The following is a 20,010-nucleotide window of genomic DNA, read 5'->3' as shown; positions in this document are numbered from 1 at the left end:
GCCTAACATTAGAAAATAACCCGTCACGATTTTTCTTTTCAAACGATACTTATCTACTTTGAAATTCACCGAAAATTTGTTTTCTGATTGATATTCATTCGTATGAGCGAAAGCCATTTTCTTCTCCCCGAGAAAAGGATTAAAGTGAATATTAGCTTGGCATTTTGATCTAAGAGATAGTCCATACTTATGAGAGCTTTTGAGTTACATATTTTGGAATGATATAACAATTCATTAGAACGGATTTTAAAACAGCTTTTAAATTCAGAATATTTATATATTTTCCTGAAACTGTATGTTTTTTTTACAAGCAGTCAAGGCACTCATCGATCCTCACACATATTTTAACCAATTAAGTTGCTATTCTGTATAATGTTGTTGCAAAATATAAATCAGAACCAGGATCAGATAAATTTCAAATTTCTCAAGAATTTCCGGGATTTCCCGGGAAATTTGTTGCAAATTTCCCGTTTCCCGGGCAATTTGAAACCCCGGGAAATTAAACGCTCTAAAAAGCCTACAACATCCAGTACTTTGTTTTAGAAATTAAGAGGAAATCCATTTTTTTTTCGCGAAAATTTAGCCGTGGCCTTATGTGTGGGACAAACTTTAAAAGCGTTTTTCTCAGCATGCTGTTTTTGCATATGGGACATTTTTGCGAACATGGGCAGTATTCGTGAATAAAATTTTAATGTAACGCCATTAAAGATCAATATAAATAAAAAAATAATTATTAATATTAAAAAACTCATCTTTCATTTTTTTTTTCAACATACCGTCAGTGGGGGTGACATTGGGTCTGGGGGGTGAGATTGGGTCAAAGTGATTTTTTACGGATTTTACCATTTCTCAGGTTCTTCTCAATGAAAATTAATTCTGTTGAAAGGGTTGTGTAGGGAACATCTTAAGATGACTTCGCTGAAAAAATCTCGTACCTACACACAAAAAATATTTCCGAATGTTACATCATTTATGATGTAACACTTTTGCACGTCATTAAACATTTAAATTTAAATGCAATTTAATGTAAATTTGCAACAAATTATACGTAAAAACATGTTTTTACGTGTGATTCAACCGTTTACGTCGAATCTCACGTTTACATCAACTGTGTTTACATGTAATTCATTTTTTCCGTGTCGAGTAAATTCACATATTTTTTTCTGTGTAGAGCAAATCCTGTTATTTTGAAAGCTGTCTAAAGTTGAGGTACGTTTTTGGCCAAAAATGACCTCTTTAAAAATCTTTTTTCTAAAATTTTTGTTGGGATTGCTTGAAAACTACCTAAATGTTTGAAAATCTCCACTTCCCTCGAACAAGTGACACTGTTGGATGACTTGTTTTTACCATATCGTTGTATTTGAGCATCATTTTAGTTTCATTTGACCCAATGTCACCCCCTCTAAGATGTGAGATTGGGTCAATTTTGAAACTATTGGCATTTAAGGTAGTGTTCATCAAAATCCACCATATTTTGGGAAAATGTTAGTAAACTATCTAAGAACAAATCTACGTTGGAAGATGTTCGATGTTATTTAAATTGTTTTTTGTTATTAAGTAGGGTAGGGTAGTCATCAATGAGACACTTTTGGTTTTTAAACTTCAGCGATTTTTGTATTTTTTTCATTATCTTGTTTTAAAGAGCTTTTTGTTGCATTTTCTTTCTTTTAATTTGTTCTTACATTGACCAAAATATGAGATCGATCTGACGTCTACAGCCAGAGTTATTCAACTGTCTCATTGTAGACGCACTAGGCAGGAACAATGAGACAGGTGGGGAACAATGAGACACTCTACGAAAATAAAAAAATCCAGTAAAACGTCATGTTTTTGTATTGTTCCATTGCAGGTGACTTGCTTTGAACATTTTCAAGCAATTTTGTTAACATGAAACTTTAGTTAACAAAAGTTATACTAAAAAGTATTTAAATTTTGTAAAATCCATATATTTTTCCAAATAACTTTATATTTTTGGTTAAATGAAGTTCAAACTTAATAAATATGCCAAAAATCACTTCCAATTCATGTTTTGAAAGATTTCCATAGATTTTGAAAAGTTTAATGAAGAAAAATGAAAGTGTCTCATTGTTACCCATGGGCCGAAAAGAACAATGAGACAGCCCTGGATTCTGGGTATATTCTAAATTTTGGTCAAACCTAATAAAAGGACATTGTAGCCCAACTCATGCCCTATGGAATGTCGAAAGAAACCTGAAGGAATATTATTTTTTGAGTTAATGGCAGCCTATGAGCGAAAATGTAATTTTTGGTCATAATTTACTTTTACACCCCAGAATCAAACATGTATGAATAACTTTGCAAGGGAGCTTCCATAACCAAAGCCACTATTATGGCAGACGTATATCTAGTAGACACACCTTTTCCCCAAATATGAGCCTGATTGGTTGAAGCTACGTCTTGTGAGAGCCATTGTATCATTGTTCCCCGTGTCTCATTGATGACTACTCAACCCTAATTACGAGAGGTGTATCGTTTTTTGACCCATAGTTACCCCCACTGACGGTAAATATCTTAGCAACCAAAAGTATGATCAAAATTGTAAAATTATAAAGAATTTCCTGATCTTTCAGCTAGTTATGTTTTCAATTTTAAAAAAGGATAAATCAATTGCCAAATTTAACTTTTTGAAAAATTTATATTTAATAATAAATTAATGCGATCGATTTTATTTATATATGCAGGTATATTTTTGAAGTCAGATTTTTCTAAGGATCTTATGTAACCATGAAAGATAGATTGAAAAAGGATAAAAAACTTGCAACAATATTAAAGAAACAAAACTTTCTCATTTTTCTTAACTGTTTATATTTGGAAGATTGGATTAGTCACTAAAATATTCCAACCATTTTTTTTTATAAATAAATCAAAAACTTACAAAATATTTTAAACGTAGTATTTTAAAAAGAACTGCTCATATTTGAAAGAATGGCAAAATTCACAAAAACATTACAACAGTCAAGAATAGGTTTTAAAAATAAAATAAAAAATATTTTAAAAATCAAACTTTTTCTGGAAGAACTGCTCATATTTGATGGAATGGAAAAGCTCACAAAAATATTACGACAATCAAGAATAGTTTATTTTAATAAAATAAAAACTTAATGATATTTTCAGAAGTCGAACCTTTTTTAAAGAACCTTACAAAAAAAAAATACAAAAACATTACGACAGTCAAGAATAAGCTGTTTAATAAAAATATAAAACTATTTTAGAAGTCAACCTTTTTTTTAAAACTGCTTATGTTTGAAAGAATGGAAAAACTCACAAAAATATTGTCAAATGACAATGACAATCAAGAAAAGGTTGTTGTTAGAAATAAAAATAAATTTCCATCATATTTCAGAAGCGAACTTTTTTTTTTCAAAGAATCGCTCATGTTTGAAGGAATGGAAAAATTCACAAAAATATTATGACAATGAAGAATAGGTTGTTTTTTTAATATTTTTTTTTTTTGAGAGGTCGCCTTTATTTCAAAGAACTGCACTGCCCATGTTCGGATAAATGTCCCATATGCAAAAACAGCAAGCTGAGAAAAACGCATTTGAAGTTTGTCCCACACATAAGGCTACGTGTCAAGTTTTCGTGGAAAAACTGGATTTCCTCCTGATTTCTAGAACAAAGTACTGGATGTTAATAGGCTTTTCTGAAAGAGCACACGATTTTGAACCAAACTGCATCAATATCTCAAAAACGATGAAAATGCATATGGGACATTTTTTACTCCCAATATCTCACTCACAGAAAAAATCGGATTTGTTAGTAAGAAAATATGTTTTTCTACAATATTTAAGAAGTTTGAAATGTTTTTATTATGTTTAAATAACAACAGTAATATCGTTTTTTGATCCAAAGTCGCCCCCACTGACAGTATATCATTGATGGGTAAACATTTGTAAAATCTATACTAATTTTGTTTTTTTTTAGATTTTTCACCTGGGAGGAAAAAGCCACGTGGCCATATGGGGGGGGGGGGGGGGAGGTTGGCGAGAAACCACGAAAAACCATGGGGGGGTAGGGGGGGGTCAAAAATTCCCAAAAAAAAGACCACGTGGTTTATGCACGACCCCTAAACAAAGAGCGCGAGTCGTGAAGCAGAGGACCATCATTCGTAAAACATGAGAGAAGGAGTTAGAGGTGGACGAATTTTTAGGTTCTTGTAAATTAGTTATAGAATATATCGTGTATGACTGTAAAATCGTGAATAAAGTTTGGCTTTTCTAAAATATACTTATGAATGTTTTTTAACCGTGAATAAAATTGAGAAATATCGCATTCGCATGCAGATGGTGATTTTGGCGGGTTGCAGACTGGATTTCGTCATGTTTATATCAAGATTGTTAAGCCCAGACTAAGAAATTGATTAAAGAGAATTAAAACCAATTCTACAAACCATGAATAAATTTAATAAACATTTACGAACTCATCTGGACGTCACACCAGCCCAAAATCGTAGAATTTATTGCCACATTTCAGGTGTAACCGCTTTACATTCACGTTCATATCACAGTATTCCTCTTCGTAAATGGCACTGAATAACTCATCAAGCTCCGGCAAAACTCCCTCCAACTTCTCCCGTTGGTTCCCGAGCGTCCATAGGAAGCTTACGTGGAAGGACCGCTCCTGGTAGAACACGGGAAGCTTGTACTCGCGCATGCAGCCGTCCAATGCGTCCACGAGTTGCTCTAGCGACACAAAGCTGGTTTCCGCGATTTTAACCGCGAGAAACGTTCGAGTTTGCTCTTCGTTAACGTAGATGGCGAGGTTTGAGAGAAGTATTCTGAATCTTTAAAAAATGAATGATTTTACTAAAGCTAAAATGTTGATAAATTTGAAAATTACCTTTTAAATCCGCAAATTGCGTTCCGGATGTTCTCGACAAACGCCGTAATATTGTGGTGTCTTATAACGAAGGTTTTGGTTAGACTCAGATGAAGATTATCTACTCGGTTGAGTTCCAAACTGAGATCTTTGGACGCTTTGTCAATTATTTGCTGCTGAAGATCGTTCAGCGGTTCGACGTCGTTATCTGCAAGTTGAAGAAATAAAGCGCCCAAATGTAGACCTTCAAAATTAAACCTGAATGAAATTAACGCCTAATTTCAGGCGTTCCTTCCAGCGAAATTCAACATTTTCAAAACAGACCAATCGCGTGGTACTCACAGTCAACGTACACGTAGCTGGCCCAAATGCCTCGTTCGTGGGCAAAGGATCGAACTCGGCCCTGATGTTTGGCGGGGTCATCTTCAACTGGTTCTTCTGTAGTTGCTGATTCAACTCGAAGAAGCTTATTTGAGGAAGGTAATAAATCTGATTTTGGTGAATCTTTTGAACTCGTTACAACATTATTTGTGTCATCGTCTTCACTGGAGGAATCACCACTGTACTGCTGAATGTTGTGCATTTTTGTGCACATGAGAAACGTTGCGCGCCGAAAGGTTTTTGTTTTGGTTCTGTATGATGACAGTGTGTTGTTGAAGTGATGGCAGCGCCACAAAAAGAAGTGTCGAGTAGTTGAACTAAATCCTTTGAACAACTTGTTGCTGCAGCTCAGCTATTGAAGAATTCGACGACGTTTTTTCCGCTAGGTTCGCTGTTGTTCCAGCGGTGTTCGGAATGACAGCCCCCTTACAGTTTGAGTAGTTTTTAAGGAAAAATCGCGTTTATAATGAAAAATGAAGCATTTTCAGAAAAGTGGGATATTGCAAAGTGTGGCAATTTCGCTAACGATCATAATGCGTGGTGATTTGTAATGATTAATTGTGACTGGTATTTTATTTAACCGATTTTTCTAAAGAGATGATCGATATTTTGGATAACTTGAGTCAAATGTTGCAAAAGTTGGAAGTAATGATCAAATGTTATGTAAAAGTGTCTAAACATTACTTTTCTTCCTGTTTGACCAAAATATTGACCTTAAAAAAGCTTTTTGATGATTTTTTTTGAATTTTTTGAAAAAAATCGAATAGCTGGCCATTTTTTAAGAAAATTATTGTAATTGTACTGTAATATGACTCTAATAGTTTGTTCTATCAATAATACACACATAAGGAGCATTATCAATCAATTAAATCTTATTTAAATCAATTTTTCAAAAGAGCTTTTAGGTAAATTTGAGGAAAAAAGCATGATTTAATAATCAGCCCCTATTATTTATACATCATTCGATTCGTTTATGCGATTGCCACACTTTACAAAAACTTTCATCGATGTTAAAACATATTTGACTGAATTAGAAATCAAAAACTGCTAAAATTTTTAATATTTCCAAGCACGCTGTCATTCCGAACATCGTTGCGTAGTGCTTCTACTCGCCACCAGGATGCGTGCACGTTTCTGTCGAATCACTCAATTTTGGTTTCTTGAAATTCGTCACTAAGGATACTGTCTTTTTCAGAAACTATAATCTAACAGCATAAGCTGGAATTGTTGAACACCACTTTATTAAAAATATTTATTTTGAAAAAGCGAAATTCATTCATTTTAACTAAATTGGTCACTCTAATCGCAATAAGAGTTCCGCTATTGACCGCTGCCAGTTTGAGGGCTCTGCATGGTCAAGTTGTGCTTTCAATTTGAATAACGGAAAATGGCAGCTTTTCATTGCACAAAAAAAAGACATGAGCTTTTCAGATGATTTCAATACTTTTTAACATTTTTTTCATCTCACTGTAAATGTTTTGTTTTTTTCAAAAATTAACAAAATGTTTGCCCTTAAAAATATAATTTCCTAACCTAATGTTAACATGTTTAGGTTAACGTTAACATTCCATAGGATTTGAAACCCGATCTACCGCTTACGAGACGGAAGCGTTACAACTAAGCTACGTGGCTCGGTTTATTTCAAATCACTTAAGCATTATTGATCTCAACGACCCAAAGTTAAATTTAAAAAAATAAATCAAAGCAGGATAAAAAAGATTCAAAATAACAATAAAAGTCAATTAAAAAATGACAAAAAAAGTGAATGCATAGAGAATTAAAATAAAACCCAGAATAATAGCAAAACATTTGTTTAATTATAACGAATAGAATTCATAATATAGCAAAAGTAATTGAATTGAAGAAACATAATAACTGAATAAATGCTCAATACAAAATCTGTATCATAATCTGTGAACCAGTAAAATAAAAGTTAAATAAAGACAAAATAATACCAAATGAAAAGCTTCTGTTAGCTAAGAACTGTGTTGTGGCTATTGCAAATATTTTAAAACTATTGATATCAAAACAATTGATTTGGTGTAAGTTGCACAAACTTGTAATTTCATTAGTTTTTCAATGTCCACCCCAACCCCAACCCCTTCTCCACTTCAGTCAGAGTCAAAGGACGTAAACTTTAATAAAAATATTTGGCTCGACATTATAATTTACTTTTATATGCTAGTATTTCTTTTTCTTTTTTATTTATCTTTTTCTGTTTATTTTTTTTGTTTTCATTGTTAATAACTTTTTTTGTATTGTTCAATAGTTATTTAAATAATTATAAATATCAGAATATGCAAAAGTTATACAAGTAAAAAAAAAAGTAAAAAAAAGTCCAAAAATGGATTCTACAAAGGCCTTGTAATTTTGAGATTGGACAGTTGAATAAGGAAACAAAAATATTCCTTGCCTTTTTTGGATTATCGAGCTTAAATTTGACCTATAAGATGGCTTCCAAAATGGTGGTGATGAAATATTGAGGAAATGCATTTGGTAATTCAATACAGGCAATCAAATCTTAAATTTTTTTAAAAATGGGGTCGCAGTCAGAAAGTAAGGCCGTTGCGAATATTTTTCAAAGTTTATGTCCGTTGCCTCTGGCCAAAGTCAAGGGGTGCACAGTGGGCGAAATGGAACCCAAAATCGGACTTAATTTAGAGTATTTAGAGAGGAGGCTTTCTGCGGCCATATAACCCAAGTAGCAAGTAAAACTATTGTAGTAAATCAATTGCTCCACTAGCGTTTTTATACGTTAATTTTTGAACAAGTATCATAAAATTTGACCAATTGTTAACATTTTGATCCAAAAAACCTTTGTTCAACAGGGTTGTGTAACTAAAATGCCAAATCTAGCAACGGATTACGAATAGTTCATTTTGAAGTTTATTCTGACTTAAATGAAACATGCTTGTAGAACTCGATAGTTCTTTAAAATAGAAACAGTTTATGTTCAAAGGAAGTTTTGACAAACTGTTAGTGAACCTGGTTAAACCTAGATGACCGCAGAATTCTTATTGACGTTTAGGCCTGCTCATCCAACATAACCTTTCGTGGAAAGATGCAGACGCGTGCCCGGACTTGAAATTTGGAGTGATCTTGGGTTCGATACTTGTCTTGAGGATTTTTCATCAGAAAGGAAAACTGAAAATGCAGCACCGGGAACCAGCAGCAACAGCAGAGTAGTTGCAAGCGATGCACTCAAACATGATTGAAAAAAAAAGACAAATATAAAATTGAATTTTTTTTTTATGGCTGATATTTTTATTATTCATAGCTAGTATTTAAAGTATCGTAAAGTGAAATTTTACTCACAAATAAAGTAATAAATAAAGAAAAAAATGTCTTAAGCGAACACCTGGGACGTACTTATGAAAAACCTCTTTAACATTCTTTTCTGCCACGATATGTTCTTTAACACTTGTAGCACCAACGAGGTCAAAACTTACGCTAAGCATCAAGGGGTCAAAAAAGTTGGAAATGCAACTTCAACCGGCTGTATCTCGGCGAAAACTAAACCGATTTGGATGATTCTTGTTGAATTTGATCCGTGAGAATGTCAAGAATCACCTCCAATAAGGTAGATCCAAAACAGATGCGTCTACCTTAAGTTATAATAAAAAAGGCATTTCCAACTTTTTTTCCAAGGGTTGTATGAGCCGGTGAAGTTGCATTTCCAACTTTTTTGACCCCGTTGGGGCTACAAGTGTTAACGGTTCTCAAAACGTTTGCCTAACTCACTTTTTAATCTTAAGAGCAGGATGTTGTTAAACAGTTCCAACAACGTTTACCTAACCCGGTTCAGAATCTTATGGTGATGGGTTCTTATGACATGTTCAACAAACGTGTTCTATGCAAGTATGACTTGCACTTGCAAAACTACCTCAAAACACGCACTTTTCTAACGGATGAAGAGATGTTCAACAACAGAAAAACATGCGCTTTTTCTAGCGTTCAAGAGTTATCGGGGACGTTCGGAAAACATAGTAAATGAGTTCAACAACCAGTTCGGATATCTCTTGGCGAACAAATGCGCAAATATATACACGTAACTTTTGTGAGAATGTCTCAGGAATCCAGTAAAAATAACCACTTGCATCGCAAAAATCATCTTGGGTCCATTTAACCCCAATTCCGCTATAAAAGCATTTTTGGCCGTTTTCAAATGTTAGGTCAGATTTTAAAAATCTGAAAATATTTTAATCGTAAAAATCAGACAATTTTACATAAGAATGACCATTTGCACTTGATAGTTTGACACATGTGTGTTGAAATAGAAATTAAAATAAATCAAATGTTTGAAGAATCAGTTTTGGGCCAATTTTCTCAGGCGCAGAATAAACTGCCGTTTGCATAATTTTTATTTAATAATTATTGAAACCAACATAAATGTGTCAAACTATCAAGTGCAAATGGTCATTCTTGTGTAAAATTGTCTGATTTTTACGATAAAAATATTTTCAGATTTTTAAAATCTGACCTAACATTTGAAAATGGCCAAAAATGCTTTTCTAGCGGAATTGTGGTTAAATTGACCCAAGATGATTTTTGCGGTGCAAGTGGTCACTGAGGAAAGAGTGAGGTGAGGAAGGCAAAAAATTAAAACTAAAAGAACCTACCATGGTTTAAAGTTTTGGATGAAAAAAGTATTGTAAGTTTCAACGAAAAAACATTTTTTGCGAAAAAAAAACTATTTGCGGTGCTGTACATTGATATTTCACAAAAACTGTTTCCATCATGCTTAAAGTGATTATCAACGCTGGAAAACTCATTTTGAACTGTTTCAGTTGATTGAAGGTCTAATTTAATTGAAATTTTGCAGTTTTTTTGAAAAAAATAATTGATTTTTCGAGCAAATATCGAGCATAAACTTCGAAAAATATTTGCAACGGCCTAAGTAAGAAAATAAAAGAAGGAAAAAAAAGTGTGTTCATGATTTCATTATCTTAAGTCCCACACAAACATACAAACCATACAAGCATACAAACCTTCGTATACACTCAACCCCCGGTGGTTGGTCACTTTTTCGTTTGACACTTTTTTAGTTTGTACCCCGTTGGTTGGTCAAAGTCAAACTAAAAAGTGACGAACTGTCACTTTTTACACGGCGCTCACGAACACTATCAAAACAAGCGTTTGGTAGTGTGTGTGAAGACCGTGTAAAAGGGGTGTCAAACTAAAAAGTGACCCCGTTCGTTTGACAACAGTTAGTGTCAAACCATCGGGGTTTGAGTGTAATTGAAACTTCGGATGAAAACAATAAAAGAAAAACTTAAGTAAAATAAAATCAAATTAAAAACAATACAAACATAGAATATGTGGTTAATGAAGGCAAATGCCAGTAAAATGAGTAAAAAAGTAAATAAAAAAGACATTAAATTAAAGTTAACAAAGCTATAAAAAAGCAAAACAGTAGCAATTTGGGGGAAAAAAACAAAACAGAATACAGTCGTGCCTCGGTTTAGCACCGCATATGGGGGATACAAAACCGAGGCGTGCATAACCGAGGCACAGAGCTTATGGGATTTTGGCTATATGGGAGACATTGGCTTTGATCGTACGAAAAATCATGCAAACATCAAAAAATTATAGTGTTTTGGAATCGGGATGATGTCAGTTATCGATCAAAATTATTATTTCATGAAAGTTTTCACAAAAATACGTATTTTGCCTGCATTTCGAAAATGCATTTTTTTTTTCTAAAGAAACCAAAAATATATTGTTATTGCAATATGGGTATCAAATGATCAGTTTTTTTCATACATTTTTGATGTAATAACAACATTTTTAGAAAATACTCAAAATTTTCACAAAACTACGTTTTTTCGAAAAAATACTCAAAATTTCAATTTTTACAATATGGGTATCAAACGATCGGGATTTTTTCATACATTTCGATTGTAATAACAACATTTTTAGAAAATACTCAAAATTTTCACAAAACTACGTATTTTTGTAAAACTTTTCAAAATTTCAGTTTTTACAATATGAGTATCAAATAATCGGGATTTTTCATACATTTCTAATGTACTAAAAAAAATACTCTTAATTTTCACAAAACTACGTGTTTTCGAAAAAAAAACAAAATTTCCGTTTTTTCAGTGTGGGTATCAAACGATCGGGTTTTTTTTCATACATTTCGAATGTAAAAACAATATTTTTTGAAAATACTCAAAATTTCCGTTTTTACAATATGGGTATCAAACGATCGGGATTTTTTCCTACATTTCGAATGTAATAACAATATTTTTTGAAAATACTCAAAATTTTCACAAAACTACGTATTTTCGAAAAAAAAATACTCAAAATTTCCGTTTTTAAAATGTAGGTATCAAACGATCGGGATTTTTTCATACATTTCGAAAGTTATTAAAAAAATGAAAATACTCAAAATTTTCACAAAACTACGTATTTTTGAAAAAATACTCCAAATTTCCGTTTTTTACAAGAGGTATCCCGATTATTTGATACCCATATTGTAAAAACTGAAATTTTGAAAAGTTTTTCAAAAATACGTAGTTTTGTGAAAATTTTCAGTATTTTCAAAAAATGTTGTTATTACATTCGAAATGTTTGAAAAAATCCCGATCGTTTGATACCCACATTGTAAAAACGGAAATTTTGAGTATTTTTTCGGAAATACGTAGTTTTGTGAAAATTTGGAGTATTTTCAAAGAATATTGTTTTTACATTCGAAATGTATGAAAAAATCCCGATCGTTTGATACCCACATTGTAAAAACGGAAATTTTGAGTATTTTTTTTTTCAAAAATACGTAGTTTTGTGAAAATTTTGAGTATTTTCAAAAAAAAAAAATTGTTATTACATTCGAAATGTATGACAAAATTCCGATCGTTTTTTTGACACCATATTGTAAAAATTGAAATTATGAGTATTTTTTTCGAAAAAACTTGGTTTAGTGAAAATTTGGAGTATTTCCTAAAAATATTGTTATTACATCCGAAATGTATGAAAAAACCTGATCATTCGATACCCATATTGCAATAACAATATATTTTTGGATTATCTAGAGAAAAAAAAAAATTCCTTTTTCAAAATACAGGAAAAATACGTATTTTTGTGAAAATTTTCATGAAATAATAATTTTAATGGATAACTGACATCATCACGATTCCAAAACACTGTAATTTTTTGATGTTTGCATGATTTTTCATATGATTAAAGCCAATGTCTCCCATATAGCCAAAATCCCATAAGCTCTGTGCTTCAGTTAAGCACTGGGCCGTGCTTAACCGAGGCAGCTGAACGGTGCAAAACCGGGGCAGTGCAAAACCGAGGCGTGCAAAACCGAGGCATGACTGTAAATGCAAAATGACTGCCGAATGTATTTAAATAAATGCAACATATTTGAAAGAAAGGTAGAACAAAAGCAAATAAAAAAAATAAAGTAAATAAAAGCAGAAACAGAGCAAAAAAACTTGAAACATAATAAATCTATTTAAAAGAAATAAATAAAAAAAGAGGGTAAATAAAATAAAAGGTAAAGAAAAGATTGTAATAGCAAATAGTGAGAAACAAAGGGGTGCACGAGCTCGTGAGAACAAACGAATCCCGCGGCGGGCGCTCTAAAAAATCTAAGTGTAAATATGGGTATCCGGCGCCGTCGCTCCGTGCCGTACTCAAACACTTAGGAGCCCAGGGCGACGAAGTCCATGTAGTTAAAAAGGAAGACACTAGTGGTTGGTACTAGCAATGGTGGCCGACAGCTATAAATATAAAAAAATAATGTAAACGAAGCAAAAAAATAGGCAAAAATATTGGAAAAAACAAAAAAAAAACCACTGTTACTACAGTAGTCATTTTAAACATGTTAGAGTTAATAAAAAAAAGATTTGTTAATGATCATTTAGTAAAAATCTAGAATTCATCTTGATTTTTGAAAAAACTTGTCAATTTGCAAAACTAATTTTAAAAAATCGAGTCGTGGAGTGTCTTCATAAGTTTTCCCCTTCTACTTTAAAAATTAAAAAAGTTTTATGACAAGAAAATCCCAAAAAACAAAAAAAATAAGTTTTTTAGAAGACCTCAAGTTTTTTATTTGTGTTTAATAAAAAAAAAGACAAAATGTTTTCATTAATTTCCTACCGTCTGTGAGACCCCTCGTCCAGCACTTCTCCCTCATTCCTCCCGCAACCCAACACCCCGCAGAAATTATGCTTCCCACCCCGTCTCTCACCTGCTCCAAAAGATTCGCAAACATCCTTCATCAAACGCAGCCAGCCTTCCAACTCCGAGAGAGAGCGCACGCCTCTCTCACACTGCTCTCTCCCGCTCTCTCATTGGGGAGCCCGCACGAGCTCCACTGCTGCTCCCCACAGCTGGCTGGCGTAACTGTAACGTTAGTATCGTGGAGTACGCGGCAACGTTCGGGTCGTCCCTTTAGGTTTCTCAACGCGCGCGCGACCGAGATTCAAGGGGGAATTCCGGGTTGAGTTTGGAGGTTACAACTGTGGGGGTGGGGAGCGCGCTCTCCCCTTTTCATGTTTTGAAGAAAAGAATTTCGAACAGACGAAAAGGAGACGGAGAGAGCAAAAACAACACGTGAAGTTGTGGTGTGAGTGTGAAAAGGGGGGACTAGTCTTGTGTTTTGTTGTCGTCGTCTGGAGTCAGAAGAATCCAGGTCCGCGGTCATATGTTGGAATTGACCCTTGGTAGCCGATGTCAACGGACCGGTCAACTGTGCAGAAGATTCGAGCTGTGACGGAGTTGTAGAACGCAGTTGGCGGCGAAAGTTCGTGAGCTGGCAAAACGGAGGGGAGGCCACGACAAGTCAGGGCATGCTACGCGACACGATGCAGCGTGAACCGCTGACCAGACGTCGCGAAGAATACGACGGTTGAGGGGAGTAGTGACAGAGTGTGGGAGTGCGCGGAGCGACTGTGTGTCAGTGGAGCGACGAAGAATCGACACGAAGAGAGAGAAGAAGTTGTGCGGAGAGTGCACGAGCTCGTGAGAACACCCGAGTTGAGGAGTTGTGAGCGGAGCGGAGTCTTCGTGGAGTGCAACTCCACATCTAGTAGGTAAGCAGTTTTGCGAAAATGGATTAGTGGAGTCAACCTTTAAATCACAGCGCGCCTACTACGGAATCAGAGACATTCCGGATCTCGCGGTGAAATCGATTGGGCAGCTCCGAAAAATTTGAGGGAGAGCAAGGGAGTCTAAAAATAAGAATCCGGACCGGAAGAGAAAGGAAAAGTGACAAAACTGGTTCGGAGTATGCAAATGAAGTCGGAGATTCGACGACGGAATGCTTGTCTGAGGGAGCATATGGTTTAGTGATCGCGCCTCGATCGTTATTTTGTTTTTGTTTTGCTCCCCTCTCGCAAGACATTCAACACATGGTTGTTACGAAATTCGGTGTCTGCGAAGAAACGCGAAGCAGCAGGCCAAGCGAAAATAGGTGAAAACCCAAGGCAAGGTTGCTTGGATGGAAACAAAAGAAAAAAACAGAGAGAACAAAAAACAAGCAAATAAGTAAAAAGAAATAACAAGCAAGACGAGAAAAAAAACCCGTCTGGCAAGCTGTAAACAATCTCCGCCGCTCCAGCGCGAGATTGCGAAAAAGTAAACAAAACAAAAGTGCACACAAACAGCAACACGAAATGACGGGTTCGTGCGCGATTAAAGTGAGCGAGTAAACGGCTGCTCGCGTGTGAGAGTGATCCGATCACTCATCGATCGCGCACGTGAGTGTGTGGTTGTGTGCAGAATTCGATCGCTGGAAGAGAACAAGAGCGAGCGATTGCGAAAAGAGTGGTAACGAAGGGCGGGGGTGGCAAAAATTGGATTAATTTCCCTGCGTCTGCGGTTGGGTGTAGTCTTCGAGAAACTTTGCGGTTATTTTGTTTTTGTTAGGGGCGCACACCAGGTAAGACTGAAATTTGAGACGAGAGAAAAACGAGTAAAGCTGAATCTATTACGGTCATTATTGATTGTTTGTGCAATTTTTTATTCTGAGGAGAGCGCCGTGCCGGCGTTTCGCGCGCTTCAACTTTATAATTATATTTGGTTAACCTTTTACATCTGCTTTTTTGTTGCGGTTCATGTTGAAACAGATTTTTTTTCCAGTTCGAGGGGCCTTGAAATCGTGACGTGATGTAATGTAAATATTGGTTGGATCGGTTGTACCTACACCGTGTAGGTTACGTGTTGTAGGCCTTTTTGAAGGGCTTCTCGCCGTTTTTTTGGAGTGCTTTTAGTGGATTTTTGGCGGGAAAAATGCAAATGTTAAGGGTAAACAATTCCGTGAGCGGTTGGCCGAGATGGAGAGTTTGCCGGGTTATACAATCAGGGCGAAAGCTCGACCATGTGGAAAAAGGGTAATTTAGTGAGGATCGTGAATTGATTGTAGCGAGGAGTTTGTGCTCCCGCATAGTAATCAGTTTTTGTTGAAGTTGATTTTTGCTTGTTTGAGTTCGGACCGGGTCGGAGGTTCAAAATGAAAAAGTATGATTTGTTGGTTCAGAAAGAATTTCTATAATAAATGCTTTAAAAATAGTTAATTGCAACTATAAAATGATTCAGTTTATCATAATATTTTGCTTTGCACTCGAATAATCTCAATATCCTATTCAAATGTAAAATTAAATTCTAAATTGAAAAAAAAAATTGAAATTTTGATTACCGTTTTTGAGTGATTACCTTTTTATTTTTATAAATTGTTTCCATTCTTGTCCATCTTCAGACAAAATATATTCGAATAGCAGAGAAAATTCTCTAAAATTTGCCTATTTGGACATTGTTGATCCAACGGTATGGCCTTGCAAAGAATGAAAATTACCAAACAGTAGTTTTTTAAGGTCTACCCAATTGATCCCAATTGAAAAAAAATTCGACTACCTGAAAAAATATTTTTAGATTATTAAAATCAAGTTATACGTCCAGACCCGAAGTTTCGATTATCCGCAAGTCTGAATTCGCAAACTTTTTTTTTTCGTATTTTTTTTTTTTTTTACTTTTAACATCAAATTCGAGTTCTGCGACCCCATTTTAGTAAAATTTGAATACAGTTATGCCTCGGTTTAGCACTGCATATGGGGGATGCAAAACCGAGGCGTGCATAACTGAGGCACAGACTTCAAAAAATTGTAGTGTTTTGAATCGGGATGATGTCAGTTAACCTTTGCAATTATAATTTCATGAAAATTTTCACAGAAACGCGTTTTTTCCTGTATTTTGAAAACGGTTTTTTTCTCGAAAAAAAATCTCAAAATTATTTTTTTTCCTGTATGAGTATCAAATGATCGGGGTTTTTTCATACATTTCAAAAGTTATGACACATTTTTGATAACACATACTAAAAAAAATTCACAAAGCTACGTATTTCATGAAAAATAGTAAAAATATCAGTTTTTTTACAATATGGGTATCAAATCATCTGGATTTTTTTCATAAATTCGCAAAAAAAAACACAAATTGTTGAAAGTACTCAAAATTTTCACAAAACTACTTATTTTCTAAAATACTCAAAATTTCATTATTTTACATTATGGGTATCAAATGATCGAGATTTTTTTTTATACATTCCAAAGTAATTACAATTTTTTTTGAAAACACTCAAAATGTTCACAAAACTACGTATTTTCGAAAAAAAAACTCAAAATTTTAGTATTTTCAAAACTGGGTATCAAATGATCGGAAAATTTTAAATATTATTATGCCGCTCTAATCGAGTCCGTCCCATATGTAAAAACAGCAAGCCGAGAAAAACGCATGTCAAATTTGTCCCGCCCACGTGTTAGAATTTCACGAAAAAATTGATTTTCTCCAGTTTTCTAGAACAAAGTACTATTTTTTTGGTTTTTCTGATAGTTTACATGATTTTGAACCAAACTGCATCTTTACTTGAGGTAAAGATTTGACGAAATTACATATCGGACGGACTAGCTTCGAGCAGCAGTATAGCAGCAATATTTTTTCGTGAAATACTCAATTTTTTTTTTACAAAACTTCGTATTGTTAAAAAAAATACTCAAAATTTCAGTATTTTATAATATAGGTAATAATTGATAGAATTTTTTTTATACATTTCGATAGTAATAATATTTTTTTGTGAAATACTCAAAATTTTCACAAAGCTACGTTTTTTTCAAAATTGGTATGAAATGATTGGGATTTTTTTTTTGTATTTTCAAAAATGTGTGTTACAGTCGACTCTCTGGTTGTCAATATCCAAGGGACCGTCGAGGAAGAGAATCATCAGTTTACAGAACGATGCAAAATGAAAACTCGATTGAAAATATTTTTTTCTTGATACCCAGCTATGGGAGAGAATCATGGCAACGTCCATCAAACAAAAACAAACTAATGTCAAACACCCTTCAAAGCTTCGTTTCACTAAGAAAAATGTCTATGCAAGCCATGAGAAAGTGAAATTATTGACAACCGGAATAGATGTTTAAAGCAAATAGAATCCAAGGGACCGTCGAGGAAGAGATCCTTCAAGCAAGAGAAAATATCGAGGAATAAAGACAATCGAAGTATGCAGTTTGAAGGGACTGAAGAATTCATCGGTACATGGAGCAATATTGATATCGAGAAGATCGACAGCCAGAGAGTCGACTGTATAACTTTCGAAATGCATGAAAAAATCCTGATCATTTGATAAATTTATTGCAAAATTCTTAAATGTTTAGTAATTTTTCGAAAACACGTAGTTTTGCGAAAATTTTTAGTGCTCCACAAAAAATATTATTCTAATCGAAATGTATGAAAAATCCCGATGATTTGATACCCATATTGTAAAAAGTGAAATTCCGAGTAGTTTTTTTTTTCAAAAATACGTAGTTTTGTGAAAATGTTGAGTAACGTCATGATTCGAATTCCCGGACGCTTCGAAACCCGGACACTTCATCTTGTTCTATCAATTATTTGGATATAAGTTCGCATTATGAATGTCAAAACTGTGTTATTTGATGAATTCCTATATCATCTTTCATTTAAATTTTGTTTGAACGCGGTAGTTAATGCCAAAACAATTAAATACAATAAAATTATAAGTTTACCAAAAATGCGAAACATTTCACTTGAAATATTCTATAGGCGTTCGAAGCACCGGGAAGGCAAAACAGAAATATATGGTTTCGATTTCCTTAAATTCTAGCAAATTTTCATATAAACTATCGATTGTTTTGATGTTAACAGCTTATTTGATACCTGAGCAATTCTCTACGAAATCGGTCTTTTTTCTTCAATTTTAATTTTTGTATTTTTTAATCCGACTGAAACTTTTTTGGTGCCTTCGGTATGCCCAAAGAAGCCATTTTGCATCATTAGTTTGTCCATATAATTTTCCATACAAATTTGGCAGCTGTCCATACAAAAATGATATGTAAAAATTAAAAAATCTGTACCTTTTGAAGGAATTTTTTGATCGATTTGGTGTCTTCGGCAAAGTTGTAGGTATGGATATGGACTACACTGAAAAAAAATGATACACTGTAAAAAAAATTTGGTGATTTTTTATTTAACTTTTTGTCACAAAAACTTGATTTGCAAAAAAACACTATTTTTAATTTTTTTTATTTTTTGATATGTTTTAGAGGACATAAAATGCCAACTTTTCAGAAGTTTCCAGAATGGGCAAAAAATCTTTGACCGAGTTATGAATTTTTGAATCAATACAGATTTTTTCAAAAAATCGAAATATTGTTTACAAAAATTTTTCAACTTCATTTTTCGATGTAAAATCGAATTTGCAATCAAAAAGTACTTTAGTGAAATTTTGATAAAATGCACCGTTTTCAAGTTATAACCATTATTAGGTAACTTTTTTAAAAATAGTCGCAGTTTTTCATTTTTTTAAATTAGTGCCCATGTTTGCCCACCTTTGAAAAAAATATTTTTGAAAAGCTGAGAAAATTCTCTATATTTTGCTTTTTTGAACTTTGTTGATACGACCCATAGTTGCTGAGATATTGCCATGCAAAGGTTAAAAAACAGGAAAATTGATGTTTTCTAAGTCTCACCCAAACAACCCACCATTTTCTAATGTCGATATCTCAGCAACTACAAATCCGATTCAAAATGTTAAAATATGAAACATTCGTGAAATTTTCCGATCTTTTCGAAAAAAATACTTTCAAAAATTTAAAATCAAGACTAACATTTCAAACGGGCCAAACATTCAATATTACGCCCGTTTGAAATGTTAGTCTTGATTTTAAATTTTTGAAAATATTTTTTTCGAAAAGATCGGAAAATTTCACGAATGTTTCATGTTTTAACATTGTGAATCGGATTTATAGTTGCTGAGATATCGACATTAGAAAATGGTGGGTTGTTTAGGTAAGACTTAGAAAACATCAATTTTCCTGTTTTTTAACCTTTGCATGGCAATATCTCAGCAACTATGGGTCGTATCAACAAAGTTCAATAAAGCAAAATATAGAGAATTTTCTCAGCTTTTCAAAAATATTTTTTTCAAAGGTGGGCAAACATGGGCACTAATTTAAAAAAATGAAAAACTGCGACTATTTTTAAAAAAGTTACCTAATAATGGTTATAACTTGAAAACGGTGCATTTTATCAAAAATTCACTAAAGTACTTTTTGATTGCAAATTCGATTTTACATCGAAAAATGAAGTTGAAAAATTTTTGCGACCAATATTTCGATTTTTCGAAAAAATCTGTATTGATTCAAAAAATCATAACTCGGTCAAAGATTTTTTGCCCATTCTGGAAACTTCTGAAAAGTTGGCATTTTATGTCCTCTAAAACATATCAAAAAATAAAAAAAATTAAAAATAGTGTTTTTTTGCAAATCAAGT

General features: G+C 33.6%; 2 protein-coding genes across 3 annotated transcripts in view; one reads left to right on the top strand and one right to left on the bottom strand.

Annotated features, from left to right (window-relative positions):
* Window positions 1–4,420: 4,420 nt before the first annotated feature.
* On the bottom strand, window positions 4,421–5,489 carry LOC120426193 (U6 snRNA phosphodiesterase 1). Its single transcript, XM_039590900.2, has 3 exons — window positions 5,182–5,489; window positions 4,861–5,047; window positions 4,421–4,804 (listed from the first exon to the last, which is right to left on the bottom strand). The coding sequence occupies exons 1-3, from the start codon at window positions 5,432–5,434 to the stop codon at window positions 4,453–4,455; spliced, it is 792 nt and encodes a 263-aa protein (XP_039446834.1). The 5' UTR covers window positions 5,435–5,489; the 3' UTR covers window positions 4,421–4,452.
* An 8,110-nt stretch (window positions 5,490–13,599) lies between these two features.
* The window catches only part of LOC120430524 (uncharacterized), a 444,462-nt gene continuing 438,051 nt past the window's right edge, over window positions 13,600–20,010 (top strand). Inside the window, exon 1 of one of the 2 annotated variants that reach the window (XM_052711253.1) lies at window positions 13,600–14,261. The gene's annotated coding sequence lies outside the window, so the exon portion shown is untranslated. Of the gene's footprint in view, window positions 15,110–20,010 lie in introns of both variants that reach the window. The other variant, XM_052711254.1, reaches the window with a different exon arrangement.

The sequence above is a fragment of the Culex pipiens genome, chromosome 3 (genome assembly GCF_016801865.2).
Source record: "Culex pipiens pallens isolate TS chromosome 3, TS_CPP_V2, whole genome shotgun sequence".
NCBI lineage: Eukaryota > Metazoa > Arthropoda > Insecta > Diptera > Culicidae > Culex > Culex pipiens.
The sequence above is the reverse complement of the archived record's forward strand: the minus strand, read 5'-3'. Positions and strand labels throughout refer to the sequence as shown.

Coding starts and splice junctions, on each gene's coding strand:
- LOC120426193 (XM_039590900.2), bottom strand. CDS start 5,434: ATGTGCACAAAAATGCACAACATTCAGCAGTACAGTGGTGATTCCTCC. Junction 5,048..5,181: donor CAGCTACGTGTACGTTGACT/GTGAGTACCACG, acceptor TTCAACTTGCAG/ATAACGACGTCGAACCGCTG. Junction 4,805..4,860: donor GCAATTTGCGGATTTAAAAG/GTAATTTTCAAA, acceptor CATTTTTTAAAG/ATTCAGAATACTTCTCTCAA.